Below are 20,622 nucleotides of genomic sequence, written 5' to 3'. Positions count from 1 at the left end.
TTCCTATGTCATTGGTTCCAATGTGTACAATGATCTTCTGCTGGGCCCCCTTCCCTCTTGAGAACATTCTGCACCATCTGAGACATCCTTGATCCTGGCACCAGGAAGGCAAAACACCATTCTGATTTTTTGCTGCTGGCCACAAACATCTGTCGGTGTGTCTTGGAGTAAAGAGTCCCCTAACACAATTAATATCTCTGATCCCGACGTAAGCCTTATTGCATTAGAGCCAGTCTTGGTACCAGAAACTTGGCTGTTTGTGCTATATTCCCTTGAGAATCCATCACCCTGTACATTTTCCAAAACAGCATACTTGTTTGAAATGGGGATAGCCACAGAAGACTGCTGCGCTACCTGCCTCCCTCTCTTATCTTTCTTGGGGTTAACCCATCTATGTGACCTGTATCTGCAACTTTTTTCCTTTCCTCTAATGCCATCAATCACATCCCCTTGCTCTTGTAAATTCCTCATTGTCTCTAATTGTCTCTTCAAGTGGGCTTCATGGTGGCACAGTGGTTAGCACTGCTGCCTCACAGCTCCAGAGACCCGGGTTCATTTCCCACCTCAGGCAACTGACTGTGTGGTGTTTGCACATTCTCTCCGTGTCTGCGTGGGTTTCTTCCGATTGCTCCGGTTTCCTCCCACAGTCCAAAAATGTGCAGGTGAGTTGAATTGGCCATGCTAAATTGCCCGTAGTGTTAGGTGAAGGGATAAATGTAGGGGAATGGGTCTGGGTGGGTTGCGCTTCGGCGGGTCGATGTGGACTTGTTGGGCCGAAGGGCCTGTTTCCACACTGTAAGTAATCTAATCTAATCTAAAACCAATCCGATCGATCTGATAGGATTCACAACTGATGGCATTTATTGAAGATATGATCCTCAGTAACACGTAAACTCTCCCTGAACTCCCACATTTGACAAGAAGAGCATATCAATTTACTTAAAGCTATTTTTGCTTTTTTCCAATCTGTAGACCCAGAAAATAGCATCATCTTCTACCTCTACCCAACATTGCTCCAGGCTAACTTAATAATTATGGCTTATATTTTTAAGTTTGATTAAGAGACATATCTCAATAAAATAATAAGTCTGCAGTAATAAGTCACTGCTGCAGACTTGCTGTAAGGCCACACTTAAAAGAAACACTTATCTGTTTTTGTGTTGTGACCTCTCCCAAACAGGTTCCTCTAACATCAGTGTAAATTTCACTGTTCATCTTCCCATTCGTACTCCGATGTCCAATGACACATGAATTCAAACAGCAACGGCAGTAACTGCGCAGGTTCACTTCTATGTCAGGGAGCAGTGCATGTTTTTTCTCCTTTTCTTTTCTGCACTAACTGACAATGTGCTGCCTTTGCCTGATCATCTTCCTTTTAAAAGTGCCATTGTTTTGACAATTATTTTCCTCCAGAGTTCCAAAACAATGCAACAGCATATAAAACAGTAATTGCTGCTCCTGGAATTCGAGGAAATCACCTCTAACACCTAAAATACCTCAAAAAACGAGCTGCCTGTTACAGCCAGAAATTTTTCCCATCCTCCATCTTGGATTATGAAGGCACACCATTAGCCACTCTCCAGTCATCCATCATTTCACTCGTAGTTGCAGAAATATTTATATCATCTATAAGGGGTCCTGCAATTTCCTCCCTAACCTCCTATGATGTCTTGGGATACACTGAATCAGGTCCCAGCGAATTATCCACCTTTATATTTTCTCAGATCTCCAGCACTTCCTCTTCTGAATTGTGAACTGTTTTTAAAACACCCATACTTATTTCCTTTATCGTGAAAATTCAAGGCCAATATCTTCCTCTAAGAATGAACGGCAAGTGCAGCCATTCTAGAGAACATTGGTTGTCAAAGGATATCAGGAGTTTGCTAAAGGAAAAGAAACAAAGGCACACCAGGTACAGCACATTAAAAACAAGGTAGGTCCTTCAAAAGCGTAAAGTGTAGAGTGTTGCTCAAAGAAGAAATTAGAAGATCCTGTTTGACTAACTTAATTGAGGTTTTCGAAAGAGTGACTAAATATGTGATGGGCTGGATTTGTTCTTTTTGGAGCAGAGGAGGCTAAGTTGGTGGGATCTGATTGAGGCACTTAAAATTATGAAAGGTGTAAATAGGGCAGATCATAGGAATCTTTTCCCTATGGCAGAATTGTCTAGGATGAGTAAGTAAGTGGTTTAGAGGAGATCTTGAGGAAAAATCTTTTCATGTAGAGAATGGTAGAACTATGGAATTTGCTGCCTGAGAGGTAACATTTAAGAATGTTACGACCCTGGGTAAATGGCTCTGCTAATTTAAAAGCCAGCAACACAGAAAAGATCTGTGAAAATTTGATAGGCCAAGAACTAGTTAAAGTAAAATGAACAACTTTATTTCTTCAGGTATGACAGAGAATAATTAATTAATGCACTTCTTCTCATCTATGTTTTCCCTTCCCCTTCTATTATACTAGTCTGATAAAACTCCCAAGTAAGATTTACAATACAAAATTTCTTCTATCAAACCAGGCAGCTTGCAGTTTTCCCTGTATTCAAGTTGTCATCTTGTTGGGGGTTCTGCTTCACAGGTTACTGATCGATAAAGGTACATTTTAAGAGTGCTATTTTTCAGGCAGTCTTTACATACTGGTAGCTTGGCAGTTTTCCTCTCAACTGTTCAATTTTCCCCTGTCTTATACCCCCAATGCATCGGATTGTGTCATTGGCTTTTAAGATTGTCATACTAAATTCAAACTGAATTGGAGTCTGGTAATTTTCAGGGTATAATTTAAACTGATTGATTGATTGGTTTAATTTGAATCTGTTTTGTTGTTTCCAGGCCACCAGCTACCCTAGCTGCTGGACCAGAAGGTTATATTATATCTTATTGAGAACACTTGGTGCTGTCACTGCTAGCTTTTAATTCTCTTTTTAAGGTACAGTACACCTACATCTTCATAACATTCCTCCTTTTCCCCCCTCTTTTCTCCCCCCCCCCCCCAAAAAAATGAACCATCATAATGAAAAGATGACTTAAACACATTACCCTAACATAAAGATAACTTTAATGCAAGTTCACCATAGCTTCTTCCCATGTACATACACATAACATTAAATAAATACAAATCTCATCTAAACTCTCTATCAGTTAAATCCGTGATAATGCATCTGTGATTACATTCTTACAATCCACAACATGTATGATTTCAAAATTAAAGGTCTGTAATATAAGAGACCAATTAGATAGTCTCATATTCTTGTCTTTAAAGCATTCTAAGAATGTAAGTGGATTGTGATCTGTGTACACAACTGTCTTCAACACATTGTTCGTGACATACACATTAAAATGTGGTAAAGCCAGTACCAAACTCAATAGTTCCTTTTCGGTTGTGGAGTATTTCCTCTAGTGGGTGTTGATGTTCTTTGAAAATTAACCAACTGGCAGTTGGCTCCCATTCTCATCTTCCTGCAGGAGTACAGCTCCAACTCCTGTGTCAATAGCATCAATGGCGACTTTAAAAAGTTTTGAAAAATTTGGTGTAGGTAAAACTGGTTTGGTGGTTAATGTTGATTTCAGATGGTCGAATGCCTCCTGGCATTGGTCTGTCCACCAAAACTTTGTGTTCTTCTTCAGCAAATCGGTTAATGGTGCAGCTACACTGCTGATGTTTGAAACAAACTTCTGATAGAATCTGCTGAGTCCTAAGAATCAAAGCACCTCTTTCTTTGAGGTTGGTCATGGAAATCTCTTAATGGCCTGCGTCTTTGCATTCCATGGAGTCAGCCTTCCATGACCGATGTTATGTCCCCAGAATGTTACTTTTGCTTTTGCGAATTCCGGTTTATTTGCATTTATCACCAGTTTTGCTTCTCGTAGTCATTCAAAGAGCTCTGCCAACTATACCATGTGATCTTTCCAGGATGTAATAAAGATCACTACATCAGCCAAATAGACTACACAGTTGTTAGCCCAGCCACAACTCAGTTCATGAATCTTTGGAACGTGGCGAGTGCATTCTTCATTCCAAAGGGCATCACTTTAAATTGATACAGCCCATTTGGGGTTACAAAAGAAGAAATTTCTTTCGCCGTCTCTGATAAAGTTACCTTCCAGTAATCACGCATTATGTCCAACTTGGTGATATAACTGGCTTGTCCGACCTTCTCAATACAGTTCTCCAATCTAGGAATTGGATGTGAGTCTGATTTTGTAACAGCATTGACCTTCCGATAATCCATGCAGAATCGTTGAGTCCCATCCGGTTTGGGAATTAAGGTGATTGGCGAACTCCACTTGCTCTGGCTCAATTCCTGAAGAAGGGCTAATGACCGAAACGTCGATTCTCCTGTTCCCTAGATGCTGCCTGACCTGCTGCGCTTTTCCAGCAACACATTTCCATCTCAATTCAATGATATCCTCATCGAGCATGGCTTCCACCTCTATCTGGACCTGTCTGACTTTGAAAGGATTAAGCCGATAGGGGTGTTGTTTTAATTGGAGCAGTATTCCCTAAGTCTACTTGATGTACAGTTGCATTCGTCCACCCCATCTGATTCTTACATATGTCCTTATACTGCAGTAACATATCTTTCCACAGTGTTCTATACTGTTGAAACTGACCGCTTACTAACCTATCCCACTCCTCAGGGACGACTTCCTCAAAATCTGTATCATTTGGAATTGATACCTCACTCTGTGGGCAGTAACTAACACCTGTTTCTCCAGTTCTTTCTCTCTAGTGTAATACAGTTTCAACATGTTCACATGACATACTCAATACCTTTTTTATTTCTATCAGGCATCTTTACTAAATAGTTCCCCAGACTCAACTTTTTCTCAATTTGATAGGGACCACTAAACCTGGCCTTGAAGGAATCTCCTAAACCTGGTAACAGTTCTAACACGTTAACCCCTCAGGAAAACTTCCGAGTCTCAAAGCTTTTATCTGCCACCTGCTTCTTTCCACACTGTGCTTTCCTTAGGTGCTGTTTAGCTAGCTCACCTACTCTATTTAGTCTCTCCCTCAACTCTGGTACATAATTCAAGTGTGAGATCTCTGATTTGGTCCTGTCAATTTTATTTTAATTAATTTCAAAGGGCCTCTTACTTCATGCCGGAATGTTAACTCAAAGGGAATGAACTGAGTAGATTCATTTGGGGCATCTCTAATGGCAAACAGTATGAATGGGATACCTTTATGCCAATCATTCGAGTATTCCTGACAGTATGCTCTCAACAAGGTCTTCAAGGTCTGGTGCCACCTTTTCTAAAGTTCCCTGGGATTCAGGATGATAATGCACTGGATTCAAAGCGCTGTATACCTAAGCTATCCATGACATCCTTAAACAGCCTAGCAGTAAAATTTGACCCTTGATCTGACTGAATCTCTCTGGGTAGCCCATACCATGTGAAGAAAACTACGAATTCCTCTACTACCCTTTTTGCCTTGATACTCCGTCATGGACTTGCCTCTGGTATTCTGGTAGACGCATCTATTTTGGTTATCAAGTACTGGCTCCCACATTTTAGTTCTTGGGAGGGGACCTACATAATCAATTATAACCCGCATGAAAGGTTCTTCAAATGCGGGAATTGGCAACAAAGGTGCTGGTTTTGTTACCGCCTATGGCTTACTTACCATTTAGCATGTAGGACACGTTTGGCAGAAGTTAACCACACCCTTGTGCATTCCAGGCCAATAAAAATGTTTTTTTTACGTTAGCCTGAGTCTTTCATACTCCTAGGTGACCTCCTACAGGTATTTCATGTGCTACCCGTACCACCACCTGTCTGTATGCTACCAGCAACACAATCTAATGCACTTTGGCCCATTTCTCCTCTGCACTAATCTGCTGTGGTCTCCGTTTCCGCTTTCGGATTCCAAATTTCAGATAATAACCCTCCGGAATATTCAGAACCCTCCTTTTCAGAATATACATCCACATATATCTCTTTTATTGTCTTGTCTTACTGTTGCAAGTCTCTTAGCCTTTCAGGGCTAAACACTTCTGTCTGACCCTCTGCCTGTTAAGGTTCTTTTTTGCACCATTACATCAAACTGTGTCCGCTAACTGAACCTCCACTCCTTCATCTTTCTCCTTCGTGCTGTGACTTATGACAGTGGGATCTTGTTGTTACACAGTCAGAGAAAATACCAGGATATTTCTATTTTAATTCCTCAGTTCCTTGGTCGTCTTTGGGCTTTTCCACAACAAGGGGTGTCACTCCTACCTTGGATCCTGCCAAATCATTCCCAAGATTAAACTGAATTCCTGGAACTGACACTCTGTCAATCACCCCCACTGTAACTTCCCCAGTCTTAAGTTGGCATTCCAACCTGTTCCTGAATAGGGGAATGCTAAATTTCTGTCCATCTATCCCACAAATTACCACACACTCAGGAACAGATCAGAAAGAGTGCATATTTGCTTATTTTTTACTATTGGAGACTAGTTAGATCCTGTACCTCTCAAAATTATAACTACTTATTCTTCTCCCCCTGTTCTTTCTAAATAAACTTGCCCCACAGAGGCAAATTCTTTGCAGAAATCAGGTCCTAACTCATACCCAGCTTCTGTCTAGGCTGTGTACTCTCATGCAGCTCCTTGCCTCCTCTTGGGGTCTCCTGTACTACCTTGGCTAATGCCACTGGCTTAGCTTCTTTTACCACATCTTTTCCCACAGCGCCTTTCTTTAATGACCAGCACTTTGTCTTTACATGTCCCACTTTACCACAGTGGAAATACCTGAGGGCTTTCACCACCTTTTCCCACTCTCTTGGGCTTCTTTTTTATCCTGTGATAAATTCTTACCAGTGTTCTCTGCTCTTTTGTTTCAAAGTGTAGGATCTCCCCTTCTCCTAACTTGTATCCCTCACAGGATGAAATTCTGGCCAGAAAAATGTCTTCTGCATCAACATGTATTCATCTGCTAATTCTGTTGCCCTTTTCACTTCCTGTACTTTCTGTTGTTCCTTGTGAATTCTTACCATCTCTGGAAGTGAGATTTTAAAGTCCTCCAGCAGAATATTCTCTCTTAGAGCCTCAAAGATTTTATCTACTTTCAAAGCACGCACCCATCTATCAAAATGACTGTTTAATTTTTTTTAACTCAACGTAAGTCTGACCTGGTTCCTTCTTTGTGTTTCTGAACCGCTGTCTGTATGCTTCTTGGTACCAATTCATAAGTGCTTATAATAGCCTGTTTAACCTATTCATAATCTCTTGACACCTAATTGGGTAGTTCAGGAAATACCTCACAAGCTTTGCCTGCCAGTTTAGTCTGAACGAGCATTACCCATAAATCCTCTGATGAATACATCTGCCTAGCCAATTTTTCAAATGATATAAAGAAAGCTTCAACATTTTTCTCATTAAAATGTGGCATAGTTTTGACATCCTTATATATACCACTGCTTTCTCTTTTAATCTCCATCCTGTTAACTTGACTTTGCTGACTAATCGCAACTTCTCAAATTCACATTCCCTCTTTTTGCTCCGCTAAGAACTTTCTCTCTCTACGCCAGAAGTTATTGTCTGTGAGTCTAGAGTTGCATGTAGGCCAGACTAAATAAGGATAGTAATTTCCTTCTGTGGAGAGAAAACTGACCTGCTGAGTTTGTCCAGCAATTTCTGATGCTGCAGATATTTGCTGTTTGTCCTACTTGGTCTTTAGGAGAGCCAGTAGTTTTCCCTCATGGTATAATGATGGATGTAGATTCTATCTGCTATTCAATGAAAAAAAAGAACATAACTAAGAGTTTTTAAAAAATATTACAGCTTCCATGGGTGTCATAATGTTAACTGTGGTTGATTGTGGTTTTTTTTGTGTGTATTGCCTACGCCACTGATTACAAACCACACTTCGATAATGGTGTGGTGCTGTAAGTTGGACAGCTAATGCTGTTTTGCCTGGAGTAGATCGTCAGACCCGAATTGATAAAAGTTCCAAATTCAATCCCTCTTCTGTTACTTTGTGAAGTTTGAATATTTGTCACGTTCCTGGATCAAGTTGTGAAGTACAATTCTCCATTTACATTTGCAGACACACAGTTTTCTTTCTTTTCTTTTTTTTCTTTAGATGTACAGCATGGAAACAGACCCTTCGGTCCAACCCATCCATGCCGACCAGATACCCCGACCAGATATCCCAACCCAATCTAGTCCCACCTGCCAGCATCCGCCCATATCCCTCCAAACCCTTCCTACTAATATACCCATCCAAATGCCTCTTAAATGTTTTTCTGGTGTAATTGAGTGATCTGAAATGCTGACTCTTTGAGTGTCACAATGAAATAAAAAGATAGTTACATCATTCCTGAAATTATGTTGACTAAAGATTGTGTTGCTGTTGCTCTTTAATCAAACATCCTCCCCCATTGACTTGCTCTCTATTCCTCTCACAGCTGCGGACTGTTGGCCAATCCCCAACTCCCACGCGTGCAGCTGTCAAGTGGAACCAAAGTTGTGTCTTAAATCTTTCTAGTTGATTTTGTCTATTTGTTGTGATATAGTGGAGGAACTTTTCTCCCCAGTGAAGTGTAGTAAGGTTGAACTATAAACAAACTGGAAATCAAAATAATAAGAGTTAAGCCAGTAAAGGTAACATATGGTTGAAGATGTATCAATTGTTTTAAAGTGTGAAAGTAATCCATGACGAATGTAATAATCAAAAATATGATCTGCGTAACTTCTCCATTATCTAGTTTCTAAGTCTAATTTAGTTTTCAATCATTTTATCTGCAAAATTAAAATTGAGCTTCATAGTAGACAATGTTTTCACGTGAGGTCTCAGTACCACAAGATATGCTACTGGTTGAAATAATATACTGGGAATCTAAGTCAACTCTGGATAATTTGTATATAATTTTAAAGTGATTGTTTCATAATGCATAATTTCATAGTTGAATGAAAACTAAAAGTTTGAAATCTTGAGTTAAAACAAGGATACGAAAAGCGCACAACAGTTCAATTGGTGTCTCAACTATAAAACTTGGTTAATGTTTCACTGTAACCTTTCAAGGATTGAAATGGTTTCATTTAAAACAGCGCCCCAAGAGATTTTTAATTGCTTTCCAAACATTTCTTTCAGAATTCCATTCGACACAATCTTTCTCTGCACAGTAAATTCATCCGTGTCCACAATGAAGCTACAGGAAAAAGTTCTTGGTGGATACTTAATCCCGAAGGTGGGAAAAGTGGGAAGTCACCAAGGAGAAGAGCAGCATCAATGGATAATAGCAGTAAACTTGTGAAGAGTAAAGGAAGAGCAGCTCGGAAAAAGGCTGCCCTCCAAGCAACCCAAGAGGGTAGTGGTGATGGTCCTGGTTCACAAGTTTCCAAATGGCCTGGAAGTCCCTCTTCCCGTAACAATGACGATTCTGAGGCTTGGACTAGTTTTAGGCCAAGAACAAGCTCGAATGCAAGTACATTAAGTACCGGGCGTCTGTCCCCCATAATGCCAGAACAAGAGGATCTGGAAGATGAGCTTCATTCTGAACTGGCTTACCCTGGCACCACGAGCAAGTTACCTTCAACCCTAACTGAAAATATAATTGAAGAGCTTGAACTCATTGACAGTTTGAATCTCGTGTCCCCATCATCTACACTGTTGCCAACCCAGCAGTCATTATCCACTGGCTTGATACCACAAAATTCAACTTACACATTTAGGCAACAAAACTCAGCCACTGGATCACAAGCTTCTACCTATGGGAACTCTTTCTTTGATCCATCTGACCTGACATCAGTACAGAGCCACTTTAGTGTACCTGCAACACTTGAAGCACTCTTGACTTCAGATTCACCCACTCATACTGATGTGATGATGAGCCAAGTTGACCCTGTCATGCCACAGACGGGTGGTCGACTAAACAATGAAAATCTGATGTTGTTTAATGTCGAATCACTCAGCAGTCCATCAACAGAATTGAAGGTTAATCAGGCTAGCCAACGAGGAAAATCTGCAGGTCCATCAGCCACATCTGTTGATGCTAATGCTTTACCTCACGCACTGAGCATGATGGGACCTCCACCCGATGCCAGCCAAATGCCTACTTTGAAGGCCCAGCTCCAGACACCAGTAAACCAGACCCTGCAACTTGGCCTACCATCTACTCGTAACTCAAACAACAGCAGTAATTCTTCAGTAGGGATGAATATGAATTCTGAGAATTTTCCACGGGATTTGGATTTGGATATGTTCATGGAAAGTCTTGACTGTGATGTGGATTATATCATTGACAATGACCTCATGGATGATGAAGGGCTTGATTTCAACCTGGAGCCTATTGCCACTAATCCGTCCTATCCTAGCACCTCTCAGTCATCCTCTCGTACCTGGGTGCCAAGTTAACTTCAAACGAATGCATGACCTAAAGGTAACAAATACTTTTGAATCTTATATTCAAAGACATATCAGCCTAATTTTCACAAATAAACTAATGGCTTTAAGGAATAGTAGTCAAAGCTGACTTGCCTTCAAGTGTAGTTTGCATCTAACTAGCTTGCTTCTGCATGTGAACCAACAGTAGGAATTGAGACAGGAAGATTAAAATAAATGTCACCCTTGCACAAGAACATAGCAATATGAATAATCATGGAAGCAGCTGGAAGCATTAAAACTCCTTTTCAGATAATAATTCTTTGGTGCAACCCTGGGAACTTTAACTACCCAGAGTTCCAAATTGTTCTTTGCCTCAGATTGAGGTTTAATTGTTTGAAAGTTGGCATTAATAGGTCATACTGCTTTAACTCAGGACTAATCTGGCCAAATTGTTGAACACATCTGTAACATTGTGAGGTTGTTGTTAAAGTTTGTCTGTACTTAAAGTCCATTGATTACTATGAATGTATTCTTATTTTATAGATTTCCACCCTTTTCCTTTCTGTGCATGTTCAAAACACTGCTTCCTCGCTTATACTGCCATTTGTAGCATATAGAATAATTTAATCCTCTTTTGTCTAGTGCCAATCCGTTGAAATTCCTGAGCTGGAATTAACAGTAAAGAGGTGTTCTTCTGCCTGTTTGCTTATAACTTATAAGACGCAGTACATTTTGATACTGTCCTGAATAGAAGTGACAATTATCAACTGTTCTCTTTTGAATAATAATTGTACAGTGAAAATTGCTGGTTTTTTAAAAAAATCTGCACTTTAAAAGGGTTGCATTCAGACAGAAAAGAAAATGAATGATACTTTACTACCATTCTGGAGTCAGTTGCTTCTACATAAAGTTTAGATGTATACGTAGTGAACTGAACATAATGTAGAGATGGCTTAGATTTCAGGGAAGAACAGCCATGATGTGGAGGTGCAGGTTTGGACTGGGGTGGACAAAGTTAAAAATCTCACAACACCAGGTCATAGTCCAACAGGTTTATTTGGAAGTGCAAGCTTTCGGAGCGGGACAAAGGAGCAGCGCTCCGAAAGCTAGTACTTCAAGATAAACCTGTTGTCCTATAACCTGGTATTGTATGATTTTTAACTCTAAGTATCCATCTAAGTAGAGTTGTTTGAAAAAGACAGTGATGTGTATTTGGACCAAAGTGCTTCCTTTTAACTTGCTATTCTTTGCCCATGGTGACATTTCTACTTTGTCAATATGGCTGTGCATATACTAATTCCTTTTTTAAAAAAAAGTCTTATTTACAGCGAAATATTCGTGTACTGCATTGGTATTTCATATTATTGCAAAACTAATTTTCAATTAAATACGATGAAAGCAAAATACTGCAGATGCTAGAAATCTGAAAAACAAAACAAAAACTGCTGGAAATGCGCAGCAAATCTGAAAGCATCTGGAGGGAGAAACAATTAGAAACCAGTCAGAACTGAGAAAAGCTGAAAATGTTACAGATTTTGAGTTTGACAAGGTTGGGTAGTTTGGGAAGAACAGCAAAAGGAAATGTCTGATAAAAGGAGGTCAGGAGAAATTAATTGGTGAAAAAGCAGGAATAGTAGTAATGGGACAATGGAAGAATCAAAAGATGTGACTAACGGACGTGTGAACGATGGGATCTTGAATAGATCCTATCTGGGCAGTTTATACCCTTCTGGGACTTGGCTTGAACAATTTAAAGGAATTATTGGTGAAACTCAGCAGGTTTAACAGCATGTGTGGTGAGAGAAATAGAAATGTGACATTAGACCTGAAATGTTAACTTCACAGATGCACTCAGACCTATTGCATTTCTCCAGCACATTTTCTTTTGTGTTTCTCCAAGATCCTGCTCCTCTATTAATGTTTGCCATCCTGCGACTAATATCCTGCAGTTAGCTTTCTTTGCAGCTCTCTGACTAAAAGTAACTGTATATAGACATGCCTGTAAAGGGCATAATATAACGTTTGAATAATTTTTATGACTGTAATTGTGATGCACAGATACATGTGCAGCTGTTGAAGTCAACCAAACCATCCTGCTACATTCTCTCTTCCAGGACATCTCTGCAGGCAGTGCATGGAGAGAAATTATAAAGTTGCAGCCAAGTTTGCAGCAATTATTTTGGAAGTTTGAGAATTACTTGTTGATTCCTGGGGGAATTTATTTTTCCAGTTCATAACTTCCTATGGACAAGTAGAAAGCATATTTGTAATGGAAGTAATGACTTGACTTAGTGTATGTTGGTGCTCTGCACATGCATCATTGACCTGGGATCTATTTTGACTGGCTCAGATGTAGTTGAATTTCCATGATAGCTTTCCTATAGCAAATATGCTGTGTAAAGTTCCTGGTTTACAGTACAGGTAGGGAAGCACCATCTGGATTTGACTATACTATTTTTGTTACATTATCCAGAAGACAGTATGTGTAGGTGGTTGCTACTAGATGCCTTTCCACCATATTAAATTTTATTTCCTTGGACTTTGTGAGAAACTGGGTTGCTTCTCCACAGCAGTTTGACTGGTGTAATTAATTTTGAGGAAATGTATAAGTCTCTGCCATGTTGTTCCACTTGGTGAAATTATTATAAATGGCAAAGTTTCATAAAAATGCATGTATAACATAATAGGAAATTCTTTGATTCTTATGCACTGACTGTTTTTTCTTTGTAGCAGGTTTATTATTCATCAGCCAAGTTCATCACCTCCCTTCACAAAGTGATGTTTCATTTTGACGTGATCCAGGAGTTGAATATGTATTCCAGTTTCACGTGTTAAGCCGTGTATGATGAGTTCATCGAAGAAGGCATTTTCTCCCTGGCATGCATTCCAATTTCTGGAGTACTTGAAACAGACTCTTTCAGAAAAGAATCTTTTGAGAGATTTTTGGAATGCTGATGTGCCAATGCTGCCCATTTGAAAATGACTAATTTTACTGCATTACCGAAAATTTCTCAAATGAATTTGTATGTGCTGATGGGGATGTTTATTATTTTGGTCATGTTCCCCTCGCTGCCCAATGATTTCTCTCAGTACAGTAATTTGGATTATGAAAAAGGAACTGCAAATATACAATATTGTAACAGTTGATAGATGTGATATTCTCTCTTTTTTTGAAAAAAGCACAGGACATGTTTTAAAAGAACGCACCGTAATATGTAGCAAAGTTTTCCTTTTGGCTTTTGGTGAAACACTACAAGGAAAGAAGTCATTCAACCTGGATTTTCAAGAGAAGAACTCAAACCACATCCAATCGAGATAGAAGATTATGAGAACAATACAGACTAATTGATATCAAGCTGTAGTATTGGACAGGTTATAAATGAAGTGAAACACCACATTGAAGCAATGTGCTTGCAGATTGAAGATTATCCCTATTTTCCCCATCCCTTTAGATTCTGCTCAGCATACATTTTGTGTCTATCTGTGATTGAGAAAAGGCAAAACTGTTTATAAATAAGAGTGGAAGGAAAGGTGAGGTGGAGTGTGCAATGTATTTCCGTGAGACAGACATAGTCTATCAAGTCTTTGCCCAAATTGCCAAGACATAATCCAACCTAGACCAAACACTTGTACCCCAATTTATACATTGACATCATATTTTAAAATCCACAAAAACTTAAATCACACAATAGCTTTTATCTCATTTTATTCTGCTTTATATGGGTTGATTTTGATTTTAACAAGTGAAAGCATTTCTTGTTATTTCTACCTGTCCACTCAGTTTTAGCGGATTGAACTTGAAATTAATGCATTCAGCAAGTTTGGAAGTTTTGTGGTTTTTATTTTGGGGGGAAAGAATGGGGGAATGTCACAAATCCAGAATGCTGGAGAAGCTCATCAGATCTGGCAGCTTCTTCAGAACTGTTCTGAAGAAGAATACTTAGTTTGAAATGTTAACTCTGTTTCTGTCTCCACAGATGCTGACTGACCTGCTGAGTTTATCCAGTTTTCTCTGTTTGTTTCAGATTTCCTGCATCTGCAGTATTTTGCTTTTATTAGATGTTGTGTCACTTTTTGATGCTGGCATGTTGATTTGATACTACCTAATTTGGGAGAAATGGTGGGAAAAGCGCTCAGATTTGGGAATGTTTCATTGAAATGCAGAACTCTATTTGTAAATATTATATACATATATCCTCCTTCCTTTTATAATCTGGAATGGTTTCCAGTTGGGTCATGGCTTGAGCACATGATTTAATCTGACACTCCAGTGTAATACAGAGGAACTTCTGCACTCTGAGATGTAGTCTTTTGGGTGAGACATTAAACTAAGGCCCCATCTGTCCTCTGAGATGGATGTAAAAATTCCAAAGCACTGTGCGAAGATGACCCGGGACATTCTTCTGATGACTTGACTAATATTTATCCTTTACACAGTGTCACTAAAACCAAATTATTTGATTGTGTTTCTCATTGTTGTTTGTTGATCTGGATGAATACAAATTGGCTGCGACATCTCCCTACATTTCCAGGAGTGAGTGTCAGGTCTCTTGTGGCACAATGGAAGTATCACTGTCTTTGAGCCAGAAGGCCTGGATTCAAGTTGTTACACATCTGAGCAGGTTGATTTAAAGAAATAAACTCTACAGTAGTGAATACACATCATAGCAACTTAAAACACTTTGAAATGGCCTGAGGTTGTGAAAGGTGCTATTCTTTAATTCACAGTTTCGTAACTAGTTGGAGAAAAGTTTATATGCCACACTAACACCAATAATTGTTAAGGAGGAAGTACATTTGTTTGTTTGAGGTAACTGTTAAGATGGAAAAAATGATTTTGTTCATGAAGTAATTACCTGAACTGTAAACAGCCACATTTACATCATGCTAACCAGAAGAAAGTTACATAGAACAAAATAGATACCCAAGAATTTTTATAGTCATTGTCTTTAGTTGACTCCATAAACTACATGAGCAGTTTATGGTTGCTGACTCTATATTGAAATTAGACCAACTACCTTGAAAGCGCTCCTAAGCCCCGTGATAATGTTCACACTGAAGGATTAAGAATTGTGACCTAATCACTGCATGCTGCATCAATAAATCTTTATTGATGACTGGTAATTTTAGTACTGTGGACATATATATTGATATAGTACATGCCTGTGTTGCGATGACCTTGAATGCTCTCATTCTTTTGATTCCTGGATTGTATTCATTACTTCTTTGAAACACACTCCTTTTAGTTAACGTTCTTTTGTCAAATGCAAAATCAAGTACAGTATATATCAAAAATGAAATTATGAAACTGAATTGAGCAATGATGAAATTGCAGTGTGATTCAAACCAAAGTTATTTGATTTATTTGACTATTTGTTACTGGCAGATAACATTTATTATAGGTATTAGATGTTATGAGTGTAAATGCCACAATGGAAATTGTAAGAGAGGATGGTGGTGTTTTAACAATTTTTAAAAATAATCCTAGTTTGACTTCTCACTAGCCAGACAATTGGAATGAAAGTCTGCCTTCTTGCCTCTAACGTTGCTTTGTGAATTACTTTGTAGTTCCTATTCAGCATGAAATTTCAGCCCAAAATATCCCTCCAATTTAGCACTAAATTCTGAAGCTTACTCAGCCCATAAAAGTCGGTGTGAGAAATAAGAATGAAAATTATTCTTGCTGACCAGGATGTTCTTCTTTTGATGATTAGGTACTTCTAAGTTTTAGGCTTTACTCTAAACTCCACTTTAAAATGTTTGGTGGTGATATTGGGGATTCAAAATGACTTTGTGCTAACAAAAAAAGCAATATTGTCAGTAGGAATCTTACAGAAATTCTAAACAGCCACCCCCCCCCCAATCTTTGCTTTACAAAACTACTTAATAAAAGATCTTTTAAGGTAAATTGGTATCTTGACTTGTTTTGAATGAACAATGTGGCAAGCCAATACCAGCCTTGGAAATAGTAAGTATCCTCCATTGGAAATTACCAGCAACTGTGGTAATAACTTTATGTTCGACAGTCATTGTGGCATTCCAGCCGCAGTTGTCAGATTTTCTTTTCTGGAGCAGCTTTGTGCTGCAGGCTACTACCAGATGTGCTGGGATTGTGAAAGTTTTCATTGTACAGAGAACAGACACAGAAGTATTCAGTGGATGCTATCATAATTAATTCCCAATTCTGCTTGCCTCAACCACTCCAGAATATGTCCTGAAACCATTTTTTCCGTATATTTAAATGAAACTTCTATCGGGGATTAGAGAGAGTTAACGTGCCATTTAAAACACTAAAGCTAGTTACTGGGAACAAATATTTTTGAAGCCTCTGCTCCTGTACTTATTGAAAATCTGCCTTTACCTCTCAGGGTGATTCTGAATATATGCTAATGTCAAAATGCACAATGCAAGTGTGTTTTGTTTTTTCTATTTAGATTGATCATCTATGACTTGCAGAAGAGGCATTATGACAGATTCATTTGTTTACGCAAATCAAGTTAATTTTCAGATTACATCTTTTAAAAAAAAAATGACAGTGCTATATTTTATCCTTGATTTAAGTTAGCTTCAGATTTTGCTTGTAAATAAAGTTGTATTGCATCTAATAACTAGTTGTTTTTTAGCTTCAGTGGTATTTTTCAAGTACCTTTTTAAGTTTTGAATCTTAATTGAAACAATTTGAATTTGTTCTATGGGAAAGATCCATAGATCTTTTGTGGCTTTGCTTTTGAGTTAATTACACATGTTAACAAAACTAGTCTTAGTCTCCCTACTCCTCCAATCGAGGGTGACCACACAGTTATATATGCATGCAGTTATGAAAGGGTACAGATTTTGTTATTTTTGGAAAGAAAAGCTTATTTGGTACTCAGCCCATTGCTGCAAAATGTGGGTTTATTTCCACAATTTCATTTTACTGTTAATCTGGAGCTTTCTCCATTTTTAGAGGCCAGAAAGAACATTGGAGGCTGATGGACATCTATGTTGCTTTTGCAAATCTCTTGCCATTACACCTTTTGATGGATGCTTGGAAACTAGTTGTGTTTGTTTTCCTTCAGCTATAGAAGGTACATTCTGCCAAAGGGCAGAAAGAAGAGAAACTGAGGGGAGATCAAAATTGTTGAAAGGGGAGGTAGGAATCTACATGCAGTATGTAGGTAGTTCTATCACTGGTGCTATGCTGAACCTTCAAGAGCCTCGTTTACTAGTTTTAAAACAGCAATCAGATTGTTACTGCAAAATCTTATAGCAACACACTTATGTACAGATACTCGTTATTGGTGTCTTCTTGTCCCCTTATTTTATTTTGTAAATAAAATGTTAGTGGGGCTCTCGCATAGAAAGTTATCTCCGAGTTTAGAAGAGTGTCCTCTGAAGAGAGTGTATACAGCTAACCATACTTTCCATTTTGGTGTGATGTAGACTGCGGGTTTCTTGGCCAGCTGAGAAAGGAAGGATATGAGAGGACAAAAGTAAAGAAATTGAAAGGGTAGACACATGTTTTCAATTTGTTTGAGTATGTGTTTTTATAATCTGTTAAGCAACGTGCTTGAATTTTCCAGATAAAGTGTATCTTTAACACTTTCATTTTTGTTAAATTGTTGAATAACCAGCAAGTTCCATGAGTTCTGCCTTTTACACATATATTGATTGATGGTGTTTGAAGACTTCTACATCAGATGCTTAAGTGCATTATCTCTATAGTTTTCTTAAATTATGCATTTTTAAGAGTATTCTATACCTATAAAACTTACATGCAATTGTTCCATGTGGTACTATTTTTGGTACACAGGGTTTGTAACATTAAAGTATATTTTATGCAAGTGTGATATGTTGATATATTATGTGATGTCATCTGTAAGAAATATTTCTCATTTCATAAAGAAGGCCACTTCACAAACTTTGTGGTGTTGTTTTTAAATGAATCACCATGCAACGGTTGGCACCAGCCTCAGCTATTCTGGAGTTCTGTTGGTAAGACTCATCATTTGGTCTTTTATTCATCTCTCTTCCTTGTTCTCCGTCTTCATCAAATCTCCTCGTTTTGCTTCCTAAATAGTTAAAGAATAAAATCAAAACTACAGATCATCGAACAGACTTTTAATTCATCTGGTAATTTTTCCCTTAGTAATTTTCTTTGCTGTTGTGCTGAAGACTGAACAATCCTCAAATGACTATACAGCACTTAACTGTGCAGATGCACAAACGTCAACCTTGGTTCTTTTTCTTTCCCTTTCCATCTTTACCACCTGTCTTACCAAGGTATTGTTATCAGCCATAGCTAACTGCATTTCTTAGTACTGCACAAGGTATTTCTAAAATTGCTGATTTGTTTCTTCAGCAAATTGTATGCTCTCAAACATGAGTTTGTAAGCTACTAAGGGGTGGCCAGTACTCCCAGAACCATAAAACAACATTCAGAATGAAAATATAAGCAGGGATACAAGCTAAAGAATCTTGAGAACATTGTACTGCAGTTTGATAGGATAAGGTTTCATGGCTATAACTTGAAACAATAAAGATTTTGCTGTGGACAAGAGCTCCATAACTCCAGACTTTTTTTTTAAAAAAGCCTCTCTTCTGCTAGTGTAGACTGTAATTTTCAAAGATAAGTAAAATGCAGCTGTATATTGATGAATTATGTAATGGAGTTATTCCTGCATTTCTCTCTTTTTAGTTAAACTGGTTAATGCTGATTCTCCAGTAGTGCATTGGTAGTTGAATCCTGCTGGCTGAGAAAAGCAGTTTTAAAAGTACGGTTTTAAAAAAACCTACATTGCAGCTCTTGTATTGTGCTAACATTTTAATCAGAAGCAAACCTCAACCATTGGTATTGTGCTATGCTCAAATCCATTCTGTCCTTTATTTTAGTAATATTGGTGTAAAGTTCATTATGACTGCAATATCTTGACATGGAGATAGATGACATTATATAGTTACACATGTTATGCTATTTCTATAGCCACCAGGATATTGATCTGAAAAATATAATGACATAATGAATTTAAAAGACTAATCTGATTTTAAACAACCTCATACTCTTACGCAGTGAGCACAAAACTTGTTGGGAATGTCGAAGCTTTAAATTAGAACTTAACCTATAGTTGAGGCCCTGTTTTATGCAGTAAGTTTATTTGTTGCCTTCAATTAACCATGCCTACTGTCCAAGCATATGTAAACTGCAACAGTTCAAAAGGATGGCTGAGGCCTTTTGGCACCATAGCCCATCCCAAATTTCTATTAAGAATTTGTTCAGATAGTGACATAGATCAGAATATGGTGTGAGCAATTAAGTGAGGCATACCACTTCTTGGCCCAGTGGATTGTGAAATTTAAAGTTGTATCCAGATTTTTGAGCATTCCAGTGTTTCAGAATAATGTCAAATGTTGTTGAAGCTGAATTGTTTTGTGATATTGCTACTTCAGATTCATTTCAAGGTGAATTTGCATTGGATTACAGACAAATTCCAGATCACTTCTATTCTATTAATTATATACTATTTTTTGAGAAATTCAGCACCTCTGACATGTCTCCCAGTTGGTGAAACCACATTGTAATTGCATCATGTAGTAATAATGCTTGGGTTTTGCACAGACTTGTGGCACTTAATTATGCAAATTATCTGGAAAACAAGTGTGGTTAATTCCAGTACTAATGAGTGAAGAAAGCCACAAGTGAGTAAATGTGACCAAAAGCAATTCATAGTTTCTAAGTATTGCACTTTCACCTATTGAATAATTCATAACAGTAGCATGGCCAGAGCATGTTTTATATAACTACATTTTAAACGTTTTACATATTTTAAATATTGAAGTCATTTAGACTGCTTTATGATAAGACAAAGTTAAGATTAGAGAGTGTGCAGTGACTTATTTTTATTTCACTTACTTTGTGTAATTTATACTATTAGCACCTATATCATCCATATGTACAAAACCAGGTATTGATATTGTTCCAACATTCATAACTGATCTGAGCAAGAGATCATCAAAATGCAAAATACCCTTTTCAGTTCTACAGTAGATTTAAAATGCATTTTGTGATTCGTTTCTATATTTTTGAATTTCAACAAAATTATATATTCAATAAAGTATTATGCTCGATTATTGATATTAAAAAACATCAGATTTTGTCTTTCAATATGGGTTCTTGTTATTTTCATTGCGTAAGGACATTGATTTCTTACATTTGTCCATTTGTACCTTGCAATGTTAATTCTTTATCATGAGTTATGTCTGGTTGATTGTAGAAGCATTACAAACTACACCTGTCTTTACATGACAGCCTGCCAGCAGGATTGGCATCCCT

The 20,622-nt window shown here is 38.1% G+C and overlaps 1 protein-coding gene across 2 annotated transcripts in view; it reads left to right on the top strand.

Annotated features, from left to right (window-relative positions):
• foxo4 (forkhead box O4) overlaps positions 1 to 20,422 on the top strand; it is a 60,573-nt gene extending 40,151 nt beyond the window's left edge. The window contains exons 2-3 of one of the 2 annotated variants that reach the window (XM_043705008.2): positions 9,081 to 10,368; positions 13,047 to 20,422. In XM_043705008.2, coding sequence (XP_043560943.2) covers positions 9,081 to 10,343 — 1,263 coding nt within the window. In that variant the 3' untranslated portion in view covers positions 10,344 to 10,368; positions 13,047 to 20,422. Of the gene's footprint in view, positions 1 to 9,080; positions 10,369 to 13,043 lie in introns of both variants that reach the window. The other variant, XM_043705007.2, reaches the window with a different exon arrangement.
• The last annotated feature ends 200 nt before the right edge of the window (positions 20,423 to 20,622 follow it).

Source organism: Chiloscyllium plagiosum, unplaced genomic scaffold, assembly GCF_037043375.1.
Source record: "Chiloscyllium plagiosum isolate Xiang-an unplaced genomic scaffold, Cpla_swu_hap1 HiC_scaffold_11, whole genome shotgun sequence".
In the NCBI taxonomy this organism is placed as follows: domain Eukaryota; kingdom Metazoa; phylum Chordata; class Chondrichthyes; order Orectolobiformes; family Hemiscylliidae; genus Chiloscyllium; species Chiloscyllium plagiosum.
This window is presented reverse-complemented; position numbering and strand designations above follow the sequence as displayed.